General features: G+C 54.1%; 1 protein-coding gene across 2 annotated transcripts in view; it reads left to right on the top strand.

The window, feature by feature from the left end:
• The first annotated feature begins 6731 nt into the window (after nt 1-6731).
• SLIT1 (slit guidance ligand 1) overlaps nt 6732-27554 on the top strand; it is a 146277-nt gene continuing 125454 nt past the window's right edge. For both annotated transcript variants that reach the window (XM_024563184.3, XM_045197491.2), the window contains exons 1-2: nt 6732-7278; nt 25388-25459. In XM_024563184.3, the coding sequence (XP_024418952.2) occupies nt 7082-7278; nt 25388-25459 (269 nt within the window). In that variant the 5' untranslated portion in view covers nt 6732-7081. The remainder of the gene's footprint in view (nt 7279-25387; nt 25460-27554) is intronic.

Genomic DNA, 27554 nt, shown 5'->3' on the forward strand with positions numbered 1-27554 from the left:
TTATTTACCACGGGGGCGGGGGGTGGTCACTTATCGTGAGTGATCCCTGCTGTGTTCATCATTTGTGGGCCCAGTCTGCACAGCTGGAGACAACGGCCCCATCCTCTCCCTTAACTGAACCGTCACTTACTATTACTATTTTTCATTGTATATTTTTAATTTACGTTGCCATTTTAACAACTTTAAGTGTATAGTTCAGTGGTGTTAATTTCATTCACAATGTTGTTCGACTACACTTCCCTTTCCAAAACTTTTCATCTCTCTGAACAGAAACTCCAAACAGAAAGGGCTGAATTAGAGGATAAGCGGAGGAGAGAAAATGGTCACATCTCACTGCTCAGCTTAACCCCCAGAGGACTTCCCTGTCCCCTCAGGATTCAGCCCGAGTCTTTAACAGGTTTACTGAGTCCTTCAGGGTCTGCCCCTCCCTGACCGCCCCCTCCTGAAAACCCACTCCTGGTCACGCCAAACGTCCTCACTCCTATGCCTGTTCTCACCTCTGGGCCTTCTCCTAGTCTGTTCCTGCTGTCTGGAACACTCTTCCCTCACTCCTGCTCAACTGCCCATGTCCTAATCATCCTTTAGGTCTTCAGCTTACACTCACTGCTGGAAGTGTTCGTACTGAGGGGGTAGGCACAAGGAACCAGGAGATCACATGGCAGGGTGGGGGCCGCTCCAATGCCCAGTCGGCCACGGCTTCCCCGGAGAGGAGCTGCCTAGGACCGGGGAGGGCCAGGCCAGGCTGAGGACGGCAGGAAGCGCGTGCTGCACAGGGGCTGTCATGAGCAAAGGGTGTGAGGTGCTTCACAAGCAGAGAGAAGCCCCGAGTGGCTGAGGCCCCTTCCTCGCCAGCCAGTTTCGGGGGGCTTGTCGGAGTCAAGGACAGTCTGCTTGCCCCTCTGCCCCAGCACACTCGGAGTGGTAACACGGTACAGAGCTTTGCTGAAAGTCCCTCACAGATTTCTGTTTCAAGTCCCTCTGTTTCTGTCCAAGAGGGAGTAAAGGGCCAAATTTGTCACCCTACCTTAAGCAACAAAAATCCAGGCAAAAATATATAAAAAGACTGTTTTCAGACATTGGACAATGGCTAACGTGGGATGGTGACTCCTTCCAGAGGGAAAGCCAGTGTGATGAGCACTGTAGCTGCCCCAGCTCACAGCCTGGAGAGGATTTCCATGCCGGAGGGGCACCCAGCGGGAACCCCGCGCGAAGCTGAGTTGCAGAGCTGAAGCTGAGAGTCAGGAGACCGGGGTGGCTAGAGCCCTCCTGGGAGCTGGAATTACTGCAGGTGGGACTTGCAGGTGGTTCTTCCCTGCGTGCCCCATCCCACCCCCTGTCTTCTGCTGAGCACCCATCAGGACAAGCTCTAAAGTATGGGAAGCCGGGAAGTTCCACCCAGAAGGAGCGGGCAGAACAATCCTTGGTACTCCCACAGAACTGGGAAGCCTTGGTGTTCACACCCGTCAGAGTAGAAAGCCTCTGAATTCACAGGGGGTTGGGGGAGTTTTCAGAAGGGTGTTGCTTCAGTGATGGGGAAGTCAGCCGGGACCACGGGCTACTCTGGTCCTGCCTAAGAAAGCTTAAAAGCAAGCCTCAAAAGGATCAAGTTGTTTTCAAGTAACTTGACTCTATTGCAGAACAAAGCCCAAAATTATTTTTTATCAATACAAGTATATCTAGCACCCAGCAAGATGAAGCCCACAATATCTGGCATTCAATGTACAGTTACCAGGATACAAAGTGGTAGGAAAATATGACCCATAATGAAGGAAAAGGGTAATCCATCAAAACTGACCCCGAATAGATCCAGACAAAAGAATTCATAGATCTAGTTATTGCAACTATATTCCATATGGATGAGAAAATAAAAGGAAACATAAGCACTTAAGAAGATACATGAAAGATAAGAAAAAGACCTAAGTGGGTCTTCTAGAGATGAAGACCACCGTGTCTGAGATAAAAATTGCACTGGGGGGAAAACAGCAGATTAGTCCTAGCAGAAGAAAAGATCATGCCTGTGAACACACACCCTTAGAAACTCGTCCAGATGAATCACACAGAGAAACCAGACTAAATCAGTGAGCTGTGGACAACCTCAAGGGGCCTAATACATGTGTTTGTGGGTCCCCCAAGGAGAGAAAAGAGAGGAGGGGACATAAAAAATTTTTGAAGAAATAATGGTTGAAAACTTCCCCAATTTGATGACAATTATGAATAAGATACAAGAAGCTCAGCGAAGCCCAAGCAAAAGTCTCCTCTATCCCCAAAGCCTGGCGACAGTTGCCACGCAATCAAGTTTGATGAATGACTGAGCAAATGGCTGCCTGCACAGACTCTCTGGCCCCGCTTTCCCCCGTTCGCTTCCTCTTTCCTCTTCCTCTCCCCTCTTTGCTTCTCTCTTGCTCCCAGTGCTTCTCATCCGCCAGAGTTGTCCTGGGTGCACGTGGTGGAACGTTGTCATCGAGAGTCTCAAATGGTCCACCTTCTTCAAATTTGAGTACATCGTGGGGTTTAGAGAGTAAACCTAAAATATCCTGGGTCTTGCTGGCACAGCCTCCCAGCGGCTCCAGGTTTCTTGGTCCCTATGGGGGTGGTGGGTCCACGGCGATGGATGCTGTGGTTTACCCGGGTGTGTGTGAGATCCAGACTCATTCATGGCTCACCTCGGTACCTCCTTTGCCACGTGGGCTGCTTGCTTCACTTCCGTGGGCCACCACTGAAGGGTGGTATTTGGATTTGGTCATTTCTTTATCCCCCTTCAGCCCTAACATGTTGTGATTGAAGCTACTGTGCGGTGTCCCGTGGCTCTGTGCCCTCCCCATCACCCCCGCTCCCCTGTGGCTATCTTTCTCTTCCATGTGTCTCCTGCTTGCTAACAGGACGTGGAAGCTGGAGGACAGCGAGGCAGGCCAGCCTCAACCCTGCCAGGCCCCTTCTTTCAATGGCTCCCCAGAGTTTTCAGGTTCAAGTTGAAACTCATTAACTCAGTATACTAGGCCTTGCTTCTTAGAGCGTGATCTCTGAAACCAACCCCCCTTCCAACTTGCTAACTGTGAAAATTCGGATTAAGAAGGTCTTGGGTGTATCCTAGGAATTGGCATTTATAATAAGCACTCCAGGGGATACGTACAAACGTATTGGTGCTTATGGGGGCTTAGGTCATACTCTACAGGAAAAGAAATCCAAACAGTAGGAAAAAAGCGTGTGCTGAAACGGGCCCCCTGCCCCCACCCAGTCCCTTCCTTGGAAGCCGCTGCTGTCATCGGTTCTGGGGACAGAGCATTGTAAGTGCACACATATGCAGGTGTGTGCTGGAGTGCAGGGACAAGCTAGGGGATGCTGCAAGTCCAGTAAAGTCAGAGAGCGGCTGCACTAGACCTCTGGGATGTGCCCTTGTCACCTCTCTGACCCCTGCCCACACTGCCCACCTGGACCCCTGCCTTGCTGACCTCAGCCACTGAGGATGTTGCTGCTGCCGCCTTATCTCATACAGTTCTCTGCCCACAAAGCCTTTCTTTCTGTTTTGCTATCCAACCAATGCCTGTTTATCCTTCAAGACTCAGATCAAGTGTCTCTTCTTCCAGGAAGCCTTCCAGCCCTGCCCTGAGCCCCACATTCTGGGTTCTCTGCAAGTTCACACTCCTTGTTACCAAGCTAATTGTGTTGAGTGGCTTGCTGTTTCCCTGCTGGACTGTGAGCTCACTGTGGGCTAGGTCTGTTTTTATTCCCTGTCGAGTTGCTGAGTCCCAGTACAGTGTACGTAGTACGTAAATACTCAGTAAATGGTGTTTAACAAATGTTCAGATGGCAGACGTTTTGTCTCGTTCTTGCCTCTTGCAGTTTGGAAATCTAAACCACACTGCTCTGCAGTCTCAGGCTCTCTGCGTTCTTAGTCCTTCAGAAGGGGCGGGGGCAGGAGGAGGAGAGGACCCTGAGCAGAAAGCTCGATAGAGGGCACAGGTTCCCTGAGACCCAGGCAGGCGGTGGCCCACAGCGCCTGGCTGAGGGAACTCAGAGGAGGCTCATACCACTGGATGGAGAGACCCAGCCCCAAGTATCCTTCTGGGGGGGTTGCTTGCTGGTGGCCAGTGGGCGGAGTGGGGCTCGGGGGAACCCTCCTGGCAGATGCAGTGTGACAGGCCTGCCTCTTCCCCGCCCGTGCAGAGGGAGCAGGTGGCCCGGCCACAGGGAGGGGGCAGGGAGACCCAACAGAGGGAGGGGCACGGGAGAGCAAGCTGAACACAGAGGGGCATTGGTGGGGGGAGGCTGGGGGATGCGGCTGGCCAGGCGGTTGTTTATCGCGTATAATGTGCTGGGAACGCTAATGAGCTGCATTCATTCATGGCAAGCTGCCTCCCAAATTGGGGAGCTGGCCAGATTCTGGGGTGGAGGAGCTGGAGGTGGGAGCCAAGTTGAGGAGCTGCCCAGCTGCTGGGGCAGGGCCTTCCTGTGAAGGGCTGGTGCGGGGAGCCCTTTTACTGGTTTGGGGGGCCTCCCCTCCTTTCCTCCTTTAAAGCAAAGGCCAGGCCTTTCCAGGCACTGACAACTTGGCTTAAGACCCACTTGGGATTCACTGTCCAGGCTAGTCTGGAAGCTTCTAGGGCGGTGGCTGGCTCTCAAGGAGCCAAAGGCAGGGCCAATCATGTAGCCCCCTGCCCCCTTCCACCTCCCCTCCCACCCCTTCACCCTGCCTTTCTGCACCACCCAGGGCACATTGCCAGGTTAATCAACACGTTCCCTCTTCCCCACATGGGTCCTGGATTCAAGGAGCCGGCTGAGGTCACAGGGCCAGGGAGGCACCCACCACTGGAGCAGAAGGTTGGAGACCAGCCGTCTTCAACAGTCCGAGCTCCGTCTGTGACAGGCCTACTAAGTGCCAGGTGCCGGGTTAAGTGTCTAAGTGAGGAAGTGAGGAAGCCATGTGTTGGGGGCAGGCTTGGCCCTCAGAGGGGTGTCAGGGAAAGAGCCACATGTGTAAACAGAGCCCCAGCTAAGAGGGGATAAACAAAGCAGGCTCCAAGGCCTGAGGATTTAACCTGCCTGAGGCAGTTGGGGAGGGGGCTGCTGAGGGCCCTGAGTAGGAATTTGTAGGGGAGAGCGGAGAGGAGGCCCTGGCAGGCTGGAGCTCTGGCCTGATTGGTGGAAAGGTTCTCTAGGATCACACCACACAGAGACCCCTGAGAAAGTCCCTCCCGCCATCCCCCCAGTTGTCATTGAATTGATGCTTAAGAACCGATGGCCCTGGGTGGACGTTATGAGCAGGAGTACTGCCCACAAAGCACTGCCCAGAGCCCACAAAATCAGCCATGTTAGTTTTGACATAGTGGCCACACTGTGTGCTGTGACAATGGAGGTACTGCAAAATTTTCATCGGGATGGAAAAAAAAAAGCCCTGGGCCTATACCTGGAGGGCGATGAGGCTTCAATCTTGCGGAGCATCAGCATCCCAATACCCACCTCAGGCAAGCTGTGCACACCCCTGGCACCTCTTGGGCCAGCTGCCTTTCTCTCTGGTTTCTCCCAAGAAGAAACCCCGGGAAGCCGACTCCTGTGAGGGGAGGGGCTTCTTGAGCAGCTCAACTGTTTCTCCTTGCCAGGAAGCCTGGACTCAGGGTGCCGACCCATGGACAAGAGACGCCTGGGTCCCATGCAGTACCAGGAAGCCACAGCTGTCCTTGATTTCGGGAGGTCCTTATCTTTTCTGCCTTGAGGATAATTCTCTCCCCACCTGGATTTTCTGTTCACACCTGTGTTCACACCTGCCTTAGACTGAGGCAAGTCCCTGCCCAAAGGGAGTGCAGGGCCTAGGGTCTGCCAGGGGTGGCCTGCAGCGCTTCTCTCCCAGGCAAGCCGTCCAGTCCCGTTCCACCCCTCTCTGCAGTCCTTTGAAGACAGCACTGAATATGGGTTTTTATCTGTTGCAAATGGAGGGATGCTGGCGTGACCAGAGGAAGCTGGAGGACAGATTTCCACCTCCCCCCATACTGGCTCCCTACCGCCTGGGAAGCCACCTGGGAAGCATAGCCCATTGGGCATTCTCACTCTGAGTGCAGCTAGCTGCGTGTCCCTCTTGGAGAAGGGGGGCCACCTTGACAGAGAATGGGAATATGTTGAGGGAGAGGAGGAGACTGTACTTGGCCTAGGGCTTCTGAGCCTAACCACCCTCTGCGGCCCCTCTGCCCACACCCCCACCCTGCCCCGCCAGACTCTGCCCTCAAGTCTCACTCTAAGTAAGGTGGGTGGGTGGCTTGCAGATGGCCATCTGGGGCGCGGGGCTTCTTTTCACCGTGAATTGACAAAGCAAGTTCCATGGGGCCCGGGAGCAGTTTCTGCTGTCGAGGAAAGCTGGTGTCTGTGGCCCAGGAGAAGGAGTCCCGGCGGCAAAATAAGATCCCCTTCCCTCTCTGGACCAGCCGCTGGGGCGGCGGGTGCGGGGCGCTCGCGTCTAAGTGTGCTCATCCTCAGGGAGTATGGGGTGTGTGTGTGGGTGTACAGCTAGAGAGTGTCGGAGCCGGCAGGTCGAACTGTGAACCACGTCTCCCCCACCCCCCACCCCGGCCATCCCTCGCAGCCCCCTGCCCGCTCGCGGCGCCTCGCAGATTCCACCTTTGAAACTGTACGCTGCTGGCAGCAGCCCGGAGTGCCGGGAGGCGGGGGCGGGAGGGGGTGGGTGGGGGAGGGCGGGGAGGAGTCTGGCCCTGATGTGTGCTTTTCGATTGATGGATGACTGCTGAGTGGGAGCGAGCGTGCGGGTGTGAGACTGTGTGACTGTGTGTGTGTGTGCGCGCGGGGTGCGTGAGCGCGCGGGGCCTGCCCATTTTCCTCCTCTCAGCAATCTGTTGGGAGCTGGAGGGAGGGAAGGAGACGCAGCCAGCGAGAAACCGGAGAGGAGCCGAGAGCCCTCTGTACAGGCGCCGTCGTTTGGAGGAGCAAGGTGCCTCCCCGCCCGCAAGGGCGCAGCGCACTGGCCAGAGGTCTCTTCGGTGGCTTTGCCCCGGGACTGCACCTGGAGGCCGCCCCGGACGGGGATGGTCAGCGGCTGCCGTCGTCTGGCGCGCTGGAGGGACGCAGTGAAGGCACCATGGCGCTGATGCCCCGGAGGGGGTCCTCAGTAGGGCTTGTCCGGCCGGAGCTCTGGCTGCTGCTGTGGGCAGCCGCGTGGCGCCTGGGTGCCACGGCGTGCCCTGCCCTCTGCACCTGCACCGGTACCACGGTGGATTGCCATGGCACGGGGCTGCAGGCCATCCCCAAGAACATCCCACGGAACACGGAGCGCCTGTGAGTATTGCACCCATCCCTAGCCCGCAGGGAGCCCTGACGTTCCTCTCCCACCCAGACGCAATTCAGGAGTGCGGGTGGGGGCAGGACCGTTGGCTCCCGGCTCTGCAGCCAGTAGATGAGTCAGTGCCTGCCAAGGTCCTTCTGGAGCCAGGAGAGCCACTGCTTTCCTTCTCTAGGATTCAGAGGGCCCTCGGGGGCGCTGTCAGCTCCCATCCTCACTCCTTCACCCTGTGCTGGGCACTGGCAGCCGCCCCCCCCACCCCCCAGTGCGCCAGCACTTTATTCCTCCAGGGTGCCTGTGAATTGGTGCCAGAAAGCCTTCCTGGCACCCAGGAGGGAAGCTCCTCACTCTAGTCAAGAACCATGCCTCCTTTTGGGCATGTGTGGCTTGAGCTGTGTTCTGAGCGGGGTGTGTGGATGTGGGCTCTGAGGGCCTGCAGGCTGGTGATGGGTGGCGAGATGGGATGGAGTTGAAATTTTTCATCTTTCCCTTTCTCCCCATTGTTTGCCCCAGAGCCTTAAGAATTCCTCCCTTGCAGGTGTCCAGTGTTGGTTCCCCACCTCACATCCAGCGATCTCCAACGCTGGCAGACAATGGGACCCAAGGGATTTGGGCTTGGGGCTTCGGGTATGTTACAGTCAGCACGCAGAGCAGGGTAGGTGCAACCCGGACCAAGAGCCCCGTGAGTCATGCCCAGAGGTCAGGAGCGTGGAGTGGGAGACACGAGGCTGGAGACATTGGCCATGACAAGTCACAAAACCCCATTTCTCTTCCCCTCTCTCACATCTGAATTCTTTCTGGACCTGCTGAGATTTGTAGGGTGAGTGCGTGTGTGGATGGTTAGCATACGTGTGTGTTTACAAACCTATATAATTTGTTTTCCCAGGTTCCCTGCAGAATGTGTATCTGTGTGAATTCCTAGTGTAGTAGTGTCACCTCCGTGCGAGAGTCCCTGTACATGGCCGTGTGTGTAGATTTTGATCACATGCAGGGCCTTTGTGCTGCTTGCAGAGGTGACGGTCTCGGGAGATTTTTGAACTGGACTTTGGAGAAGGCTGCTGGCTCCTTTGACACCTGCTTACAATCCTTCCCACAGTCCTGGGCAACTGCAGGGGCTCCCAGGAAAGGTGTACATATTTTGATAACTTTTAAGAACATTTTTCATGCCTCCCAGCTGGTCAGAGGCAGAAAACGGACCCTGGGGAAAGCTGTTTCCTGGATCAGAGTCCGTACTAAGGTCAGCAATTAGTGAGCACGCTTTGCCACAGACTCTTCTTGGCTGAGACTGAAAAATTCCCGTGGAGCTTTCAGAGAATTTGCAATCTAGATGCAATCTAAATGGAATCAGTGTGTGTATGAGGGCGTGTGTGGGGGCTGGGGAAAGATACCAGTGTGGGGGTAGGATGGACCAAACTGTGTTTGCTTGGGGCACCTGTGCATTATTTTGTGTGGCCCTGGGGAGGGACTGAGAGTCAGAAATCTGTCCAGGAGGCCCCTGAGGTTGCAGGGCCACCCTCCACACCTGTTCCCTCCAGACCTACCCTCTGTTCCTTGGCTGTGTCCATGGGGCATTTCTCCTGCTGCTGTTACCCTGGTAGCAGCCTAGGGCTGAGACACATCAGCCCCTTTCCTTTGCTGTTGGATCTGAATCTTGAAGTCATCTCATTCCTTGCTCGCTCTCATTTTTAGTGCTGGAGGGAGTGTCTGTTTTGACTTTCATGAACTCTTGAGCTCTTTTGTGATTAAAAAAGATGTTAAATTTCCTGGTGCAGAGGAAAGAGTTGGGGTTCCTACTGCCTAGATCGAAGCCCCAGCTCAGTCAGTTATTTGCTGTGTGACCTTGCACAAGTGACTTAACTTCTCTGAGTTTTAGTTGCTGTCTGTGAAGAAAATGCAGCTTCTGGTACATAAGGTCTCTGGCTCTTGTAAGGACTGAAGGTCATGTGTGGGAAGTGCCTGGCACAGTATGATGCTTCCTCAGTGAGAACCATTGCCATGGAAGGGTCAGGGGAGGAGTCTCACAATTTAATTCAGCAAGTCTTTGCAGAGCCAGGAACCACCCTGGGTGCTGGAGTTCCAGCGGAGAGTGAGCACGTCCCTGCCCTCGGGGATGGATAGTCGAGAGGACCTGGCAGGGGACACCTAACTGTAAGCTTTCAGGAGAGGGCCAGGCCCACAGTATGATGGGGCTGTTGGCAGAAGCATTGTGATGAGAAGCTCTTTTTGGGGGTAAAGGGACTTCTCAGAGAATGAGCCTTTTTATCAGGGCACTTTGGGATCCCGCAGTGGTTGGGTTGGATTCTATCAAGCAGAGAGGGCAGGTGGCCAGACAGAGGAAACGCATGAGCAGAAGGCCTGTGGGCGTGAGTGCGCCTGGCCTGCCGGGCCAAAGGATCAGCTCTGCCCTGGGCCTGAGACACGCTGTGTCCAGTGGGATGGGATTGGGCTTGAGGTTGGGAAAGTTGGGAAGAGTCAGAAAGGCCTTTCTCTACCTGGAGTTTTTTTCTGTGGGGACTTCAGGGTTGGAATACAGGAGCGAGTTATCTTAGGGTGAGTCTGACCTTTACTGGGCAAAACTTCTCAGACTGGGAAAGGATGTAGGAAGCAGAGAGGGCCTGCCTTGTCAACAGGCATGCTGCAAAAGAGCCATTTGAGGAGGAAAAGAACACCCTCAGAACAGGCCTTGGGGAGAGCCTAGGTGGACGCAAAATAACTTTGGCAAATGCTCTTTCTAATCAATATGTGTCATGCAGTATCAGAGCCTGAACTGCCAGCTTTGTCTGATGCTGTGAAATTTTTATAGACTGCAGCTGTGCTTTCGCCTGTTGTCCTCTGGGCAGTTTCCACGGCAGCCCACAAGGCCCAGCAACTTTGTGATCACAGAGTCCATACCTCTGTGTCCAGGCCTGTCCCTCCGCCCCTCCGGAAGGGGGAAGAAATTGTCAGTGGTTTGCTGCAGGGACTTCTGGGAAGAGGCTGTGCAGGCAGGTCCCAGAGCTGCTGAGGACCCTGCTTGAGCCAGTGGGGCTGTGGGGCTGGTGGGCTGCATGGCGAAGAGGTGCTGAGTGATACCCTGCCATGGAACAGTTAAAATACCAAGCGGAGCTTGGGGGTGTGCTGGAGGGGGCCTGGAAGCTTGTCTCTTTGCAGGTCTCAGGCTCAGGGGGACCCAGCCATGGCCACTATTAATTGTCTCTTCTTCCACCCAACGACCTTGACTTTCAGTCTGGCTCGGGGTGTTCAGGAGAGTGAGGTGAGAGGGCAGGTGTGGATACCACTCCCCCTTCGCACCCTGGGCAACAGTATTCTAGGTTGGCCCCAGATCCCCTTTCTGGGTGCAGGGTGCAGAGAGGGGCGGGCCTGAGGGTGGGGACGAGGAGAAGGGCCTGGGCTGGCCTGCTGGCTTCCATTTTGCCCCAGACCCAGTTGTATTCTGTTGCTCGTCAGGCCATGGGCCCGCTCTGCTGCCTTCTTCCATGTGTCCCTTGGCCTCCTGGCCAGCCTGCCCACTACCCTAGCTCCCTGCCTGCCACAGAGGCCTGGGGGTACCATGTCTTCTCTCAGCTCAGCCCCCTGAGTTGGGAGGCACCATTCGACAGGGCTGGGTGGTCATGCCCAAGGAAGACTGACCAGGACACCCAGGCTGATTGTCCAGGAGCCTCTGTGGAATTCCAAAGAATGATTGGATGGTGGCTGTAGTGAGAGGGATCAGCGGGCCATTCTGAAGCCATGTCTACCATGGGGCTCGGCCAGCCTGGGCGCTCTGGGCAGGGACACTCGTGCTGTGCGGGGGCTCGTTTCCTGGTGGGACTCGGTCTCCAGTACGGGTGCCCTGGGCTTATTGCTGGGCCCTCAGTGACTGGTGGCGGACCCCAGTGCTGCCCTCCATCCTCTCTGTGACCCAGTCCCCTTCTGTAAAAGGGGAGGATGACAGCTTTGCAGGGTGGCGGTGAGGACTGAGTGACTGAACCTGGGGGCATGCATGTCACATGGCAGATGGGGAGAGTGACACCCACTGCCTCATAGGGCTTTACCAGGAGTCTCTCATGTTATATGGGTGAAAATGCTTTGTGGTTTTATTAAGCGATGTTGTTTTTTTTATTATTTGAGAAGCTCAAGCTAAAGGTTTGAGGGCTCAGCGAGGGCAGGAGAGAGCTTGGGAGTATGTGGGTGTTGGCCATGCTGCAGCCTGCTCTCCCGAAGTCTGGCTGCTCAGAGTGCTCCCTGCCTGCACCGGGTCATCTCCATCTCTGTCCTCTGGGTTCAGAGACAGGGAGCAGGGCAGGGACTCTCTGTAGGGTGGACAAGCATGATGGCATGGCTTTGGAGCCAGCCCGCCCAGGTTTTTGGCCCCTTTCTGCCATTCAGCAGCTGGGGGACCTTGGGCCAGTTGTGGGGTTTGATTCGTCCCTTCAACAGATAGCTGTCTATTGGATGTCTGCAGCGGCTGAGTGAATAATGCTGGACAGACATCAAAACCGCCCCCTCTCTCCGAGTTTTAGTCCAGCAGGGGAGATGGAGACGAATGACACAGTGTGAGAACAAATGCGTAATTGCAAACTGTGGTAAGTGCTCCGGAGGCAAGCGACTTCGCAGGCCCCCCGCTTCCTTGCCCTTAGAGCAGGGAAGATGACAAGACCTGCTTCCTGGGGTGGCTTTGAGGACTGAGTGCGGTAATGCGGGGTAGTGCACTTTGCACTGGGCCTGGCACACAGCAAGTGCCCAATAAATGGTTTTATTATTGTTATTAAGGTGACAGAATTGCAGGGATGTAAAAGAAACTTGGGCACCTCCTGATGCTGGGTCCCAGCATGGCCCTGCTCTCCTGTCCCTCGTCACACAGCTGCCCAGTTCTCTGCAGCCCCTGGGAACTCCGGAGCTCTTGCAGATGGGGATGCCCCTTCCTGGATGCCTCATTTCCGAGCCAGGGGGCTGGCAGGGGTGGCCCAGGCCGCAGAGGCTGCCAGCAGGGGCGGTCGTGCTCTTTTGGGGCTGGACGAGGGGCGGCAGGACAGGCAGCTCCTGCATTATTGGGAGCAGACCAAAGCTTGGCGGAGTTGCCGCCTCCAGTTCTGTGCCGGCATTAGCAGCTCGGCAGGGCTCTTGCTTAATGGGATTTTCTTCCCAAATGCTGTAATTATCGCCATACAAATACTTATTACCCTGAGCAGATGACTGCCGGGGCTCTGGGCAGTCGCCAGGGAGCTGGGCTGTGCTGGGGGGCGGAGGGGTGGGGGTGGAGAATTGGCTCTTCCTTTTGGCGGAGCTCACAACCCCCTCCTCTCCTTTCTGGAACCCAGCCCGTGGCGCACAAACAGCTGTTGGGCGCCTGCTGTGTGCAAAGTGTCTAGAGCGGTCGGGTGTGGACCCCTCCTCTGGGAGCTTGCAGTCTGTCTGCAAAAGCGCAAATGCGTGAGGTTGCCCACAGGGACGTCGAGCACAGTGGCCACCGGCGCAGGCTTTGGTGCGAGAATGGCCCAGCCTGAGTCTTGCCACCTGAGATCTCGGGCAGCTCACTAGTGACTTGATTTCCTCGTCTGTGAAATGGGGCCAGCGATAGCATTTACCTCGTAGGGCTGTGAGTTCAAATGAAGTACTCCACGTGAAGGGGTTAGAATAAGGTTGGCAGGTAGAAAGGACTCTGTCATTGTTAGAGACGAGGTGGGAGTGAGAGATGGAGGGAAGGAGGCTTTGGATCCCTGAAGTGACTGGGGACGCGGAATTGGAAGGTTTGGGCAGGACTTAGGTAAGTAGAGAGGTGAAGCGAGGCCGAGGGAATCTGGGGGCGCTCAGAAGGTGTGTGCCATGTGTTTGGGAAGGAGAGGGAGGAGCCGGTCCAGCTGATGGGGTGAACATTTGTGTTGGAGAGTTCGGAGGGAAGAGAGGAAAGTGGTGGGCGGGCACCAGGCCATGGGGCTGGGAAATGGGTGGCCATCGGCGGGGATGTGTGCAGAACTTTATTAAAAAAATTTTTTTTACTATTCAGTGATTTTTAATAAATCTACAGAGTTGTGTGAACATTATCAAAATCCAATTTCAGAATATTTTCATCACTCCAAAAGGCCCTTGTTCTTATTTTAACTTTTATTTTGTTATAATTTCAACCTTATAGAAAAGTTGCAATGGAAGTACAGGCACAAGGAACGCCTGTCTTTCTGTTATCCAGGGTCAGTTGTTTATGTTTTGTGCCATTTGCTTAATCGCATATTTTACACACACACACACACACACACTTTTTACCCTGAACCGTCTCAGAATAGGTCGGACACATTGTCACCTTCTTCCCCTAAATACTTCTGTGTGTATTTTCTAAAAACAATAAGGTTGTCAAAATCAGAAAATTTAACGTGGGTATAATACCGTTATCTACCCACGTATATCCATGACTAATTAATACACACAAGTTCACGTATGAATTTCATCAGTTGTCCCCAAAATGTCTTTCATGGCTATTTTTTTTTCTAGGTCCAGAATTCTGTCCAGGACCGAACATGGCATTTACTTGTCATGGGTCTTCAGTCCCCTTTAACCTGGACCAGTTTCTCAGCCTTTCTTTGTTTTTCTTGACCTTGACATTTTTGAAAAATATAGGTCGTTTATTTCGTAGAATGTCCCTCAGTTTGGCTTCATCTGCTCTTTTTTTTTTCTTTTTGCAACCGCACTATGTATTTTCGGCAGGAATGCTAACTAAGTGATGTCGTGCCCTTCTCAGTGGGTGGTGTCAGAAGGAGACACGTGACGTCCACTTGTCCCAATGTTGGTGATTTTAGCTTCGAACACCGGATGAGCTGAAAAGTTATTGTTCAACCTTTAATATTAATAAGGAATTTGTGGAGAGATACTGTGAGGCTCTGTAAATATCCTATTCCTCATCAAACTCTTATTCACTAGTTTTAGCACCTTTTGATGAGAAATGTTTAACTCCATCATTTCTTCTGTATCAGTCGGCACACCGCCGTCAGGAAGAACTTCCCTTCTCCTCCATGTTTGCTTGTCCATTCACATGTCACAGTGAGGACCGGTGGATTATTATTTTGTTCGTTGGTTACAATGTGTTACTATCATTATTTATTTCGATATTTAGTGTCCCGCCTTTGGCCAGAGGGAGCCATTTCAGGCTGCTCCTGTGTCCTTTGACAAGACCCTTTGAGCGCTTGCCCCCAGGGGTTCTGAATGGAGAGTGACAAGTGCAAAATGCTGTCTTCAGACATTCTGTTGCCCTGGCTTTGGTGTGGAGAATCCATGGAGGGTGAGACCAGCTGGTAGTGGGGGGACCAGTTGGTTATGATGACTGTAGTTTCTAGCTTTTCTGTGATAGCGGTTTTGCTGTCATTGTTGTATTTTATTCTTTTAAAAAAATTAAAAAACTTTTATTTTTATTTTTAAATGATTTTATTTATTTACTTTTAGAGAGAGGAGAAGGGAGGGAGAAAAAGAGGGAGAGAAACATCAGTGTGGGAGAGATTGTGCGCCCCCTGCTGGGGACCTGGCCCACAACCCAGGCATGTGCCCTGGCTGGGAATTGAACCGGTGACCTTTTGGCTTGCAGGCCGGCACTCAATCCACTTAGCCACACCAGCCAGAGCTATTTTTAAATAATTTTAGACTTACAGAACAGTTGCAAAAATAGTACAGGAAAAGTCCCACACATGTCACCCAGCTTTCTCTAATGTTGACATCTCTGTTAACCACCGCATGGCTCTCAGAACTAAACTGAACATTGGTACAACACTTAACTGAACTACAGGCTTGATTCAGATTCCCCCAGGTTGTCCACAGATGTCTTTTTGATATTCCAGGATCCAATCCTGGATTCCACATTGGACTTAATAGTCATTTTTCCTGAGTCCCCTTCAATCTCTGACAGTTCCTTAGTTTTTTTCTTGTTCTTCATGACCTTGACCCTTTTGAAAAGTAGCAGTCAGTTGTTTTGCAGAAGGTTCCTCAGTTTGGGTCTGTCTGGTGTGTTTGCACTGTGGGGTTGAGGTTCTGCATTTTGGCCAGAGTGCCTCGGAGGTGACGATGCGTCCTTCTTGGGACACCCTGCCAGTGGGGGGAGGCGGCTTCGATGTGTCTGGTTGCTGGTGATGTCCTTCTGATCTCGTGGTGGAGAAGGTGTCTGCCAGGTCTCTCCACTGTAATGTCACTATCTTTTCACTTGTCATTAATAAATATTTGGGGGATATACTCTGAGATGATGGGTGATCCTTTTTTTGTCAAATTCTTACCTGCTAATTTTAACATTCGTTAATGGATCTTTCCTGCAACCATTATTATCCAATTTTTACTTTCCTACTTCCCTTACTCCTCCTACATTCATTAATGGGGATTCTTCTGTAAGGAAGAGAATTTTATTCCTTTTAAAGAAGGCGGTTTGTTTGATGATTCCTTGGGTTTTGCGTTTCCTGACGTCAGGGACCATGTCTTGTGCTTCTTGTGTCCCCTCACCTGGTGCTTAGTAGGTGCTCAAAAAAAAATGTGTGTTGGGTGAGTTGTTTTTTTTATAAACTTTTGGTAAGAACCATGAAATCAAGGTTCTGATCTTTGCTTTAGAAATTATGGTCCTTGGGGTGGGCTGAATAACGATCCCCAAAGATGTTCATGTCCTGGTCCCTGGAACCTGTGAATATGTGACTCTCTAAGGGTAAAAGGGACTTTGCAGATATTGTTAAGTTAAGGATCTTGAGATGGGACTCTGTATTATCCAGGCCGGCCCCATGTAGTCACAGGGGCCCCTATGAGAGGGAGGTTGGAGCATCAGTTCAGTAAGTCAGTAGTAGGGAGATGACGATGGAAGCCAGACTTGAGAGGGATGAGAGAAAGAGGCCATGAGCCAGGGAGTGCAGGCAACCTCTAGAAGCTGCAAAGGCAAGGAAACAGTTTCCTAGAAACTTCTGAAAGGGATGCAGCCCTGCCGACACCGTGACTTCAACCCAGTGAGACTGAGGTTGGACTTCTGATCACTGCGTATGTGGTACTTTGCTATAGCAGCACTAGGAAGCTACCGTGGTCCTCAGGAATTAGGAGGCTACTGCACAGGCTGAGGCAGAGAGAGCAAATGGGAAGGCTGGGTGGGGGGATCCAAAGGCTTGAACCCGGTGGGGGGGTGATCTTGCAAATAAAGTTGGGGAAGGCAGCTGATCCTGGAGAAGCCATGCAGGTGGTTGGCTTCTGCCTCTTTTGCTTAAATTGACAATAAATAGCTACGTGAGAAGCATGACTCCAGCGGTAGGAATGGGGAAGGGTTACTCTGCAGAGTGTTCAGGCTGGAGAGGAAGTGGGGAGGGCCTCCTGGGGAGGCGGTGGAACCCACGAGGGCTGTGGAAGGAAACTTCAATGGGAATAGGCATCTCCTGGGAGCCGGTATAAAATGCAGGCTCGGGGCCCACTCCAGAGATGCTGATTTATCAATCTTTGGCAATTGCGATTCAGGTGATTTGGATGCAGGAGGTGCTCTTGGTGCTGGGGTTGCCTGGCGAGGAAGGTCTGTCCTTTGAGGCCTGCCTTTGGCTTCCCCCCACGTGGAGAGGGCAGGGGGAGCTGAGGGGAGTTAGGAGGCACCCCTGTCCTGTGTTTCACATGGGGAGCATTGGCTGAACATTTGTGGCTCCCAACCTGGATAAAGAGTAGTTACTGCCAATCCAAGCAGGCATTTGGAGATGGGGAGGAAGGCCAGCCGTGTGGAGAGCAGCTAGTCTGTCTGAAGATGAGGGCCAAGGAAAGCTCTGGAGCTGTGATGAGGTCACTGCAGAGCTGGGTGGAATGGCTTCCTGGGAGAAGTGGAGGAAGGCAGATGGTTGGGGAGCGAGTAGGTGGTGAGGAGTTTGCGGGAGGAGAGAACAAGAGCAGGTGCTCCAAGGGAGAGTTGTTTGCAGCGTAGGGGCAAGTGGACTGGAGTCTGCTGGGGACAGAGGGCAGGAGTGGGGCGGGGCGGGTTGTGAAAGGAGGAGCCAGAGCCCTTGGGGGTGGCGATGGGGTGGGGTGGGCTGGGGTGGGAGGGGACCTGTGATAGGTCAGCGAAGAACTGAGGTGGAGAGGCATGAAGTGGTGATGGTGCTGGTGGTCACCATTTAGAGCCCCTACCTTGTGCCAGGCTCAGAGTGAAAGGCTTTACCAAGGCTGCCCTTTTGCTCCTCACACCTATCCTGTGAGGAGGGTATTACTTACCCTTCTCTGCAGATGAGAAGGTCCAGAGTGCTGTAGCTTCCTGCCTGGGTCACAGGTGGCTGGTATGTGGTGTGCCCAGGGACCCTGGGTCTTGAGGTTCTGAGAGGTATTTGTGTTTTATTTTTGAATTTGCTACTGCTCCACCCATCTTAATAAGGCCTGGCTTCATTCATTCATTCATTCATTCATTTGTTCATTCATTCATTAGCTCATTCATTCCTTCACCAGGCATTCATTTAGCCCCTACAGAACCCCTGTCAGGGCTGAACACTGGGCTGGAAAGCAATTTGGCCACGATTGATTCCTGCCTGTGCATCTCTACAGGGTGGACCCGAGGTGCAGGCTGGACAAAGAGGGGGTATCCAGCTGGGGGGGTAGGGGGTCGTGAGCAGAGTTGGGGGATGCAGGGAGGTGGTGCTCCAGCCAGAGGTCAGTGTCAGGGAGTTCGATGGCATGTGGCCTCCGGGGGCCTGGGGTAAGTAGTGTGTGGAGTACCTGGAGGCCTGGTGGCTACAGTGGGGCCCTGGCTGCAGGCTTGCGGTTTTGAGGTGAGCCCCAGACCTGGGGAGGGGATTGGTGAAAGTAAGACCAGGCCTCAGTGGCGAAGGGACTGAGGTACAGTTCGGATCTTAGGAGCCGGGGTGAGGAGCTGGAATCTGAGCACCTCCCACCCGCTGGGAGGGCTGCGCCCTGTTAAGAAAACCGTAATGACAAGTGGTGGTGAGGATGTGGAGAAACTGGAACCTTTATGCACTGTTGGTGCGAATGTAAAATGATGCAGCCAGTGTGGAAATAGTGTGACGATTCCTCAGAAAATTAAACATAGAATGACCACATGATCCAACAAAGCCCACTCTGGGCATGCACCCAAAGGAACTGAAAGCAGGGTCCCAAAGACACCTGCACGCCCGCGTTCGCAGCAGCACTGTTCACAACGGCCGAAGGGCCGGCGTAGCTCAAGTGCCCGCTGACGGATGACGAGCGGACACAGTGCAGTGTGGCACGCGCTGGAGTACCAGCCTCAAAAAAGGAGGAGGTTCTGACTGAAGCTGCAGCGCGGAAGAGGCTTGAGGACGTGCGGAGGGATGTGAGCCTGTCGCAGGAGGACGAAGCCTACCCGACTCCCCTCATGGGCGGCGGCCCCTGGAGTCGTCTGATGCGTGGAGGCAGAAAGCAGAAGCGGGGTTGCCAGGGGCTGGAGGAAGAGAGGAGTGAGAGTGAATGTTTACTGGGTACAGAGTTCCGGTTTTTCAAGATGAAAAAGTTCTGGAGATCTGCTGTGCAGCAATGGGAATGGCAAATTGTATGTGTATTTTTCCACAATTAAATACTACGGAAAAAAAACAAAACAAAAAACGGAGGGAGCTGAGCCCCGAAGCCAGATGTGCCAGGGTTCAAGCCTTGCCTCATTCACCTGCTTCTGTTTTGAGGCTTCAGTGAACTGGCCTGGTTGTGATAGTACAGGTGTCGCTTGTATTGAGGCCAAGGACACAAGACGGTCCCCAGGAGCGGGGGCAGAGCTGGACGGGTAGCATCTCTGTCCTGGCACGGTCCCCTCATTACTCAGCCCTGGAACCTCTTGACTGTCTCAAGGTTTAGGACTGTCCTCCCGGCGCTGGGGTTGGGGCAGGGCCTGCGGGCTCTGCTGGGGAGTCAGAGGGACCTCTGGGCATGACCTGCTGAGGCCAGAGGACTGTGGGGAGGCCCAGCTGGCTGTCTGGAGCTTGTGTCAGGCCTCAGGCAACATGCCCGTAGGAGCCAGGTTCGGTGGGCAGAATTGCTCACTCAGCCTATTTTCACTACATTTAGTGAACACCTACTGTGTGTCAGGGAGCCTCCCAGGGTCTGGGCATAGAGCAGTGAGCAAAACAGATGTAGCCTCTGCCCCTCACAGCCAGGCAGGGGAGACTGGCCTTTAACAGAGGACCTCGTATTGAACACATCTCCGAATTGCAATCCCAGCTCTGGAGAAGGTGCTGAGTGGTCACCCACGGGGGGAAGGGAGGCCAGCTTAGAGGAGGGGACATTTCAGTTGAGGCCTAAGGATGTTAGCAGTGAGCCAGATGGATATGTTGCTGGGCAGGTGAGGGGGAGGGGGCCATTCTGGGCTGTCCCTGGATGTTCCAGGCTGTTCTGGGCTGAGGGAGCAGCGGAGTTCAGGGCCCTGAGGCAGAGCGGCTGCTGTGTTGTAGGAAGTAGAGGAGCAGAGCATCTTCCTATGAAAGGCACTCAGAAAAAAAATCAGTTTTTTTAACCTGTGGGCCCTGGGAGGTTTTAGCAACACAGCAGTGTCCTCTGTCTGTAGCTTTCCTTGGCTGATGTCTGTTTGGGGAGAGCCTTTCTTAATTAGTGTTTTTTGGAGTGGGGGAGCAGAGAAGCAGGGAAAACGTACACAATGCCATGCTATTTGGAATATACCAGTTTTTGTTGTAAAATTTTTATTTATTTTTAGAGAGAGGGGAAAAGATGGAGAAAGTGAGAGAAATATCGTGTGACTGCTTCTTGAGCGCCCCCTATTGGGGACCTGGCCTGCAACCCAGGCATGTGCCCTGACTGGGAATCGAACTGGTGACCCTTTGGTTCTCAGGCAGGTGCTCAGTCCACTGAGCCACTCCAGGTAGGGCTGGAATATGCCAGTTTTAATGCAAATTTATTCAAGAACCATCTAGCAGGTACCATGTACTATGTTAGGTCCTAGGGATACATAATGAGAAAAAAACGATAGTCTGTGTCCTCAAGGAGCTTATAATCTTATTTAGGGACTGAGACACCACTGAAGGAAGCTCCCAAATCCATATAAAAATGCTCCACATTTGCGCTGCAGAGGGGAGGGTAGGATGCTCTGTGGGCCTGGGACAGGACGTCTGACCAACTGGAGGGAAAAATGGGAGTGAGTTAGACAAAGAGGAAGGCGGGAGCATTCCAGGCAGAGGGAATGGCGAGTTAAAAGGCTTTGCTCTGGGAGGGACCAAATCAGAATGCAGGGTGTGCAGGGCAGGCCACTTGGCCTTGTTGTCCACATTAAGATTTTTGTGTTGATTCCAAGAGCAGTGGGGATTCATTGAAGGGCTTAAGTGGGGAGTGACTTGGTCAGATTTGCATATTGAAAAGATCACTCTGGCTGTGGCTTGGAGAACAGATTGGAGGGGAGCCAGAGGGAGTGTGGGGAGCCTCGGTCGGGGCTCTGCGGGGCTCCAGGTGCAATGGCAGGCGCAGGCACGCAGCCGCTGGCCTACAGGTCGGGGTGTTTGGCCTCCACGGTTGGCCTGGCTGCGTAGGGAGATTCTTCCTTCTCTCAGTTCTCTGGTCTGACTCTGCACACACTCAGCGCCCTGGAGTCCGCCAGGCTGGTTTCAAAGGACAGAGCACCGCGGCATACAGACCCCCAGCCCAGAGGCCCAGCTCAGTCACGGGCAGAGGGTGCATGTTTATTTTTTTGGAGACTATGCAGGAAGGGATTTGGAGGGCAGCCCAAACCTCCCCACTGATACAGCAGGCCTGGGCTGCTGTGCGAGTGTTCTGGCCCGTCTGTGAAACAGCACCGGAACTGCTGGAGCTCCAGGGCAAGGCATGCTCACGCAGCGTGTGGGGGCCCCAGAACACCCTGCGAGGGGCCCATTTATTCCTGCAGTTCCAAGAAATTCGAGGGTTTCTTTTTGGTTTATCACAAACACCCAGATGCTGGGGATCAGATCCTTGTTTCCTGAGAGGACTCAAGAAATCCTGTGTGTTTTTGGTTTTTCCTCAGTCACTTTGCTTCAGAGGATTTTCTCCAATATCTTTTACTATCAAGGTTTCCCTCTCAGGTTTGGACCACGCAGGAACTGGTGGAAATCAGGGTCACTTGCTACCCTTGTGCATTTCCTTCTGGGGGGCAAGAATGGGTGCAGACCCATCACTTTTGCAAGAGAGGGCACCGTCATAGGGCGTCTTCCCTGGGCCTTGGCATCCGGGGGCCTGCAGGGCCTGAGTAGCCTCCTCACTCAGCATGGCCCTGGCAGGCCAGCCCCAGTCCCAGCCCCAGATGAGCCTGGGGCACCACCCTCCTGGTGTGGCCATTGTCCTTGAGGAAAACACCACTAGCACCACCACCACCCACGACAACAGTACGAGTAGTAAAAACGATTGCAGCAGGTTGTACTGATACAGAGCCCTGCTCTTGGAGCTTCAAAGATATTAAATCATTTAAACCCCACATTATGTCAAACAGGTAGGTGATACCATGGCCCTCAGTTTATGAATCTAGAAACCGAGACATGGAGAAGTTAAGCTCCGTGCCGAAGTCACAGCCAGTAATGGTGGAACAAGAATTCGAGGCTGGACAGTTTAGTTCCGAAGTGCAAGCTCTTAGCCACAAGAACGTACTTTGCTCAGCCGGCTGGGAAGCTCTCCTGATCTTGCTGCCTAGGCGGAGCACACAGCCTTATGACAGGGCCCCAGTATTTCCGATCCAAAGCATCCACATGCTTTCTCAGCTCCCTCCAATGTGTGAGCATCTGGGGAGAGGGGTGGGTTCAACAGAGCCCATCAACCTGAGGCATCACAAGGTAGGGAATGAACATGGAATCATACCGGCCTGGTTTTGACCCCAGCCCCGCCATTTCTTAGCTATATGGCACTGGGAAAATCACTTCATCAGTCTGTGCCTTAGTTCCTCACCAGCAAGCTGGAGAGACCACCGCTCACCTTGTAAGTTACCGTGAGGGTGCAATGATAGGGAGTGTGCTTGGCATTAGGCTCAGAGCCTGTACACAGTAGGTGCCCAATAAGAAGTGGTAGATGTGGGCTCCAGTGGCAAGAAGCTCAGGGTCCAGGGTTCTTCCAGAGGAATGAGGCTGGGAACTGCCCCATAGGGCCCACCTGTCGTGGCTGCTCTGGCTGCAGAGGTCCTAAGGTCACAGCAGCTTCTCCCATTTTCCCTGGAAGGCTGCCTGGGGAGGGGGATCGCCATGGCAACGCAAAAGCAACACCTGTTGGAGGAATCAGGTGCTGGAGAAAAATGACCTCTTTGCCTCATTCCAGCAGGCTCTACTGAGGGATGAGGGGAAGTGGCTGGCCAAGGTTGGAAACCCGATCCTGGTGGGCCTCCCTGCAGAGAGGGGGAGGGCCGGCTACCCAGTGGAGGTCATTTTCTTAGCCTAAGTGCTGATAATGCCTCCTTAAGCAGCCGCCCTCAGGCCCTCAGACGGGGAGCCTGAGGAGCCTTGCAGGCTGCCCTCTCAAGGGCCCTCCCGAGAGGAGGCATTCAGCTTCGGGGTTAGAGAGCAAGGCTGGTGGGGGCGGGCTTGGGCCTCCATGGGCCTTCTTGCTGAGAAGCCACCAGCAGGGCCTCCCAAGAGGCTGTATTTGCTTTGCTGTGTGCACATCGTCCTCTGAAAAGTATAAAAAAGTATAAAAGTATATACTGCCTGTCCCAGAAAAGTATAAAAAAGAAATGAAGTCACCTCAAGTCCGACTGTGCAGCAGCTACAGGCGTTAACATGTGGCACACAGCCCGCTGCGAGCTCGCTCTGCATGCGGCTGTGTGGCTGTGCATGTGAGTTTTTAAATAGGCAGGCTCAGAGAATACAAGCATCTTGGAATCTTTTTCCAAGCATTGTGCCTGGGATGGCTTGCCTTGTCCACACGACTGATCTGTCGCATTTTAAGTGGCTGCGTAGTGTGTGGTTTCACGGATGTACTGAAAGTCAGCTAAACATCTCTCCATTGGTTCCATTTAAGTCGAACATTTTACTCTTAGAATCAATGCTGACCTATCTTTACCATTGAAAAGATAAAACAACCAACAATTCCTTGTGGTCTTGAGTTTGGGGATGAAAGTTTCAGTCTCCTTGCAGAAGGAGCAGGTTGGGTGCGGCACGAGTGAAGTGCAGGGTGGCTGTTTCAGGGAAGAACATGTAGTTCAATAAAAAGAGGCCTTTACATCAGAAGGAGCCCATTCCACAGGGAAAGGTAACCCCTCGGCATTTAGGGCCGGTAGTGGTTCAGTCTGGGGCTCTCACCAGTGGCTTTGTTACCTTGGAGAGGCCTCAGGGGCCCCTCTGGGAGATCCTGTTAGAGAGGAGACTGAAGCAGGGAATGAGTTTTTCCAGCTGCTCCCAAGGATCAAGAGCCAGATGCAGGAGGAAGGGCAGAGAGAGCCATGAGCGGAATGAATTATTGGCTTGTCAACTTGGGGAGGCAGCCTCGCCCGGGTGGAGAAGCCTGGGCCCACATCCCTGCTGTGTCATTTACCAGCTACTGACGTGGGGAAGGCACCTAATTCCTTTGGGCCGCTCTTTCCTCATCTATAAGATGGGCACAGTAACTACTCCCAGCCTGGTGTGAGGAGGTGGGCAAAGCCCAGTTTCTGGAGTGTGTGGAAACTAATAACCGTTGTTATTCTCAGTGGTTGCAATTCTAGAACGTCATCTAGTCCAAACACACTTTCGAAAGACTCTCGGGAAAGAAAGCTTGCTGTTCTTCAAAGTGGCTTGGGCTTGGGTTGACTAAAGTGGGCAAGTGTGAGACTGTTGGGGTTGCAGGTGAACACGGTGTGGCTACGGTTGGGTTGTTGCCAAGCACGTGGTGACTATGACAGTGGTAAGAAAGGAGGAAGTGTCGTGGCTGTGAACTTGGAGCTGCACAGACAGGTTAGATGCATAGGTGACAGCTAGGTTTGGGGAGAGGCCCCAGGTGAGATTCTGCTGTGCGTGGCTCCATGGAAGAACTTCGCGGGGGGTGGAGTGCCTGGCTGCTGGAGGGGCTTGTCCTTCTGAGATGTGCTAGCTCTCTGTGAAGCAGACTGGCCTGGCAGGGGCTGAGTGAGCGTCCCTAGGAGGCTGGCTGGGGAGGTGGGACCAGACAGCCTGTAAGGTGGGCTGTAGGTCCAAGGTGCCCAGGGCAGGACTGGGGAGTGCTGAGGAGACACACATGGGCCTTGGAAGGGAGGAAGGGCCAGAGGAAGGGAAGGGCTCAGTGGTGTGAGGATAGGCACCACCGCTGCTGCAGGCGGGGCCCTGGGGCCCGACAGCGGCTCCCTCCCCTCTTCAGCCCTGCCCTCCAGTCTTCCCTCTGCTGCCACCTCCAGTCCTCCCTCTGCTGCCACCTCCAGTCCTCCCTCTGCTGCCACCTGCCCCTCCTTCCCTTGCTACAGGACCGACCTCATGGCAGGCTCTTGCCCAGAGGCCTCCCTGGCTCCCTGCGTCTCATCTACTTGCTCTCTCAGACTCTCTGTGATCTGGACTCATCTTCCCCCCACCCTGCTTCCCCTGGCTTCCCACTCTTAGCCTGTCCCCTCCCCCTGCCCACAGATTTGCTGGGTGTTCTCCTTCCCTGGGCCTTCCCCTCCAACCCCCCTGTTGTGCAGACCTCCCTTGTCCTTTAGGTCTCAGCTTGAGCCCCGCTTCCTCAGTTCCGGAGAACAAGAACGGTGTGGCCCCCCATGCTCTCTCCTGTTCAGAATACGGACAGCTCGCGGGAAGCAGCGCCACCAGATGACAGCAACAGTGTCTGCAAGGGGGCCCTTGCCCACCGCAGGCCATGCCCTTTACGTGCTTGTGCCTCATGTGAACCCTATGAGGTAGACTCAGTTACTTTCCCCATTTTATAGATGGGGAAACTGAGGCTCGGCAAGGTTTCCACCAAAATAGCTTCTAATTGGCTGGTTTCCAAATTCTTTCCTGGGTGAATGTCTTGTCTCTCCAACTAGACTGCGTTCATTCAGGGCCAAAGCCACGGAAGCCCTGTGCCTTCCTGCTGGTGAGACGTCTGCAGACAGGCCCCCGCTTGTTGGGTCTCCACACAGACTTGGGGGTCCAGGGACTGGCTGGGAAGCACCCAGCCCTGTTGGTTAAAATGACAGGCTTGAGCCGGGTATAGTGGGAGCCCGGAGCTGAGCCCCCGGCCTGGGGTCCACCCTGTACATCTCACCATTTCCTCTCTCCTTTGTTCCACCAGGGAGCTCAACGGCAACAACATCACTCGGATCCATAAGAATGACTTTGCGGGGCTCAAGCAGCTGCGAGTGCTGTGAGTATGAGCCGCTGCTCCCTCTCATAACCTCCCTTCTGGCCGTTCCCTGCCCCCTGGCAACGGCCTGGGGGTCCCAGGCAGAGCCCTGGCTGTGGGTTTCAGGGTTGTAGGGCTGTAGACAGGCTGTGGAGTTAGTCTTGGGACACCCTGGGTAGGGGGTGGAGGGTGGAGGCGATGCTGAGCCCTGGCCCAGAGCAGGCCCCGCCTCCAGCGTGGCTAAAGAATTGGGGGTGATGCATCACCACTGGTGCTGCTGCCTGGCAGGATCTGGGCTGGGCATGTGGGGCTGTGTTGTCCACTGGTTGTCTCCTGCGGTGACGGAAGACCAAGTGACCGTGAGGAATCTTTAGGTGTGTGTCTTAGTTTGCCCACCCTACGGTAACAAAGTACTGCAGAAGTTTATTTTCTCGCAGTGCCGGAGGCCAGGAGTCTAAGATCAAGGTGCCATCACGGCAGGCTTGTGGAGAGGACTCTTCCTGGCCTCCTTCTCGCTGTGTGCGCACAGAGAGGTCTCTGGTGTCTCTTCTTATAAGGACACCAGTCCTATCAGATTAGGGTCCATCTGTATGACCTCATTTAGCCTCAAGTACTTCCCTAAAGGCCCTGTCTCCAGATACAGTCACATCTGGGGTTAGCACTTCCATGCACTAATATCTGGGGGACACCATCCAATCTATAGCAGCCTCCATAGTTCTTGTGAACCTGAGCCCCAGAAGACTTCCCAGCAAGGGGTTACCCCCAGCTTGAGAGGGTAGGTGAGTGGGAGCAGCTGAGGACAGAGGTGACTTCCCTGGGTTGCCTGACAGTGGCAGATACTGGAGGTAGTAGGTGTGACCTTACGGGGAAATGAGCCCTCCCCTGCACCTCCTTTGTCATGCTGGGTGGGGCTGAAGGGCGAGGGGGTGTGGACCCCTTCATCTCTTATCAGTGGCTGATATCGCTGCAGAAGCAGCTGGCCATGCACGCGTTCTGATGCGTTCAACGCCAGATAGCCGTAGGGTCCCTCAGCCCCTATTTCCAGGGTAGCGCAAGAGTCTTAGGGCCTCAGTTCTTTCAGAACTAATGGCTTTGCATCTCCGGGTCTTTGGGGAAGCTGGGGACCTTGTGGCCCATTCTCTCTGGGATCACAGCTGTCAGTCACAAGGCAGGGATCTCTGCTGCTCCAAAACCCACTGATGTCCCCACTGACCTCCCCACCGATCTCTGACCTCGCCCCAGGCTCCAGGAATCTCTCCTGAGCCTGAGGCAGCCCTCCCCCACCGTCCCCTGCAGTGTGCCCCCTCCCCTCCCCACCCAGGTCTACAGTGGGCGCTCCTCAGTAGTGTAGGCCTCTGGAAACCAAGTGGAGAAAAAGAAGTGCATGGTGGCAGCTCCTGCCCCCTGCCCTGTCTGAAACCTCGTCTGAGGTCCATGCGGGAACACACAGCCACCTGCTTGAGAGCGGAGAAGGAAAAGTGCAGGGAGAAAAACATGCTTGACAGTCTGAAAAATTACCGTGCAACAGGCGATCTGTGGGGAAAAGGCTGCCCGCCACCTGGACACTCTGGGTTTCAGGGCACACTGGCAATGAGGAGGCGCAGAGCCCCACGGAGCCAGGCAGTTCAGCTGGCAGCAGACGGGGCCAGGCAGAGTGTGGGTGCAGGTGGAGGGGGTGTCGACTGCCAACTGCAGAGTGCACTGCACGTGTGGGCTTTGCCCACTTGGCACAGACTCCCCTCCCCTCCGCTACTGGGCCATTCTGTCTGCTCTGCCCCTTGGAAACTCGCCCTCTGGGCTAAAGAGGGACCCGTGTGCCAGCAGACCAGAGCCAGCCCCTGCTGCCTGCTGCCTGGTGCTGCCTGGGTCCAGGCTTCCCGAGTGTGTGTTGGAGCAGTGGCCTGGTGCTCTGGTGTCCTATGGCCTTCTGCCATGCAGGTGGCTTCAGAGGGATCAGCATGGGGCTGGAGCTGGAAGCACATCTTGCTGTCAGGGCTGGGTGGGCTGAGGAGCCCCAGTTGGGAGTCTGCAAAGTTGCGAGGAGATTTTGTGGACTTGGGTCAGGACTCAGGTCTGCACGTGTCTCGGGCATGGCTCCTGTTCCACTCCCTCATGC

The sequence above is a fragment of the Desmodus rotundus genome, chromosome 4 (assembly GCF_022682495.2).
Source record: "Desmodus rotundus isolate HL8 chromosome 4, HLdesRot8A.1, whole genome shotgun sequence".
Lineage (NCBI taxonomy): Eukaryota > Metazoa > Chordata > Mammalia > Chiroptera > Phyllostomidae > Desmodus > Desmodus rotundus.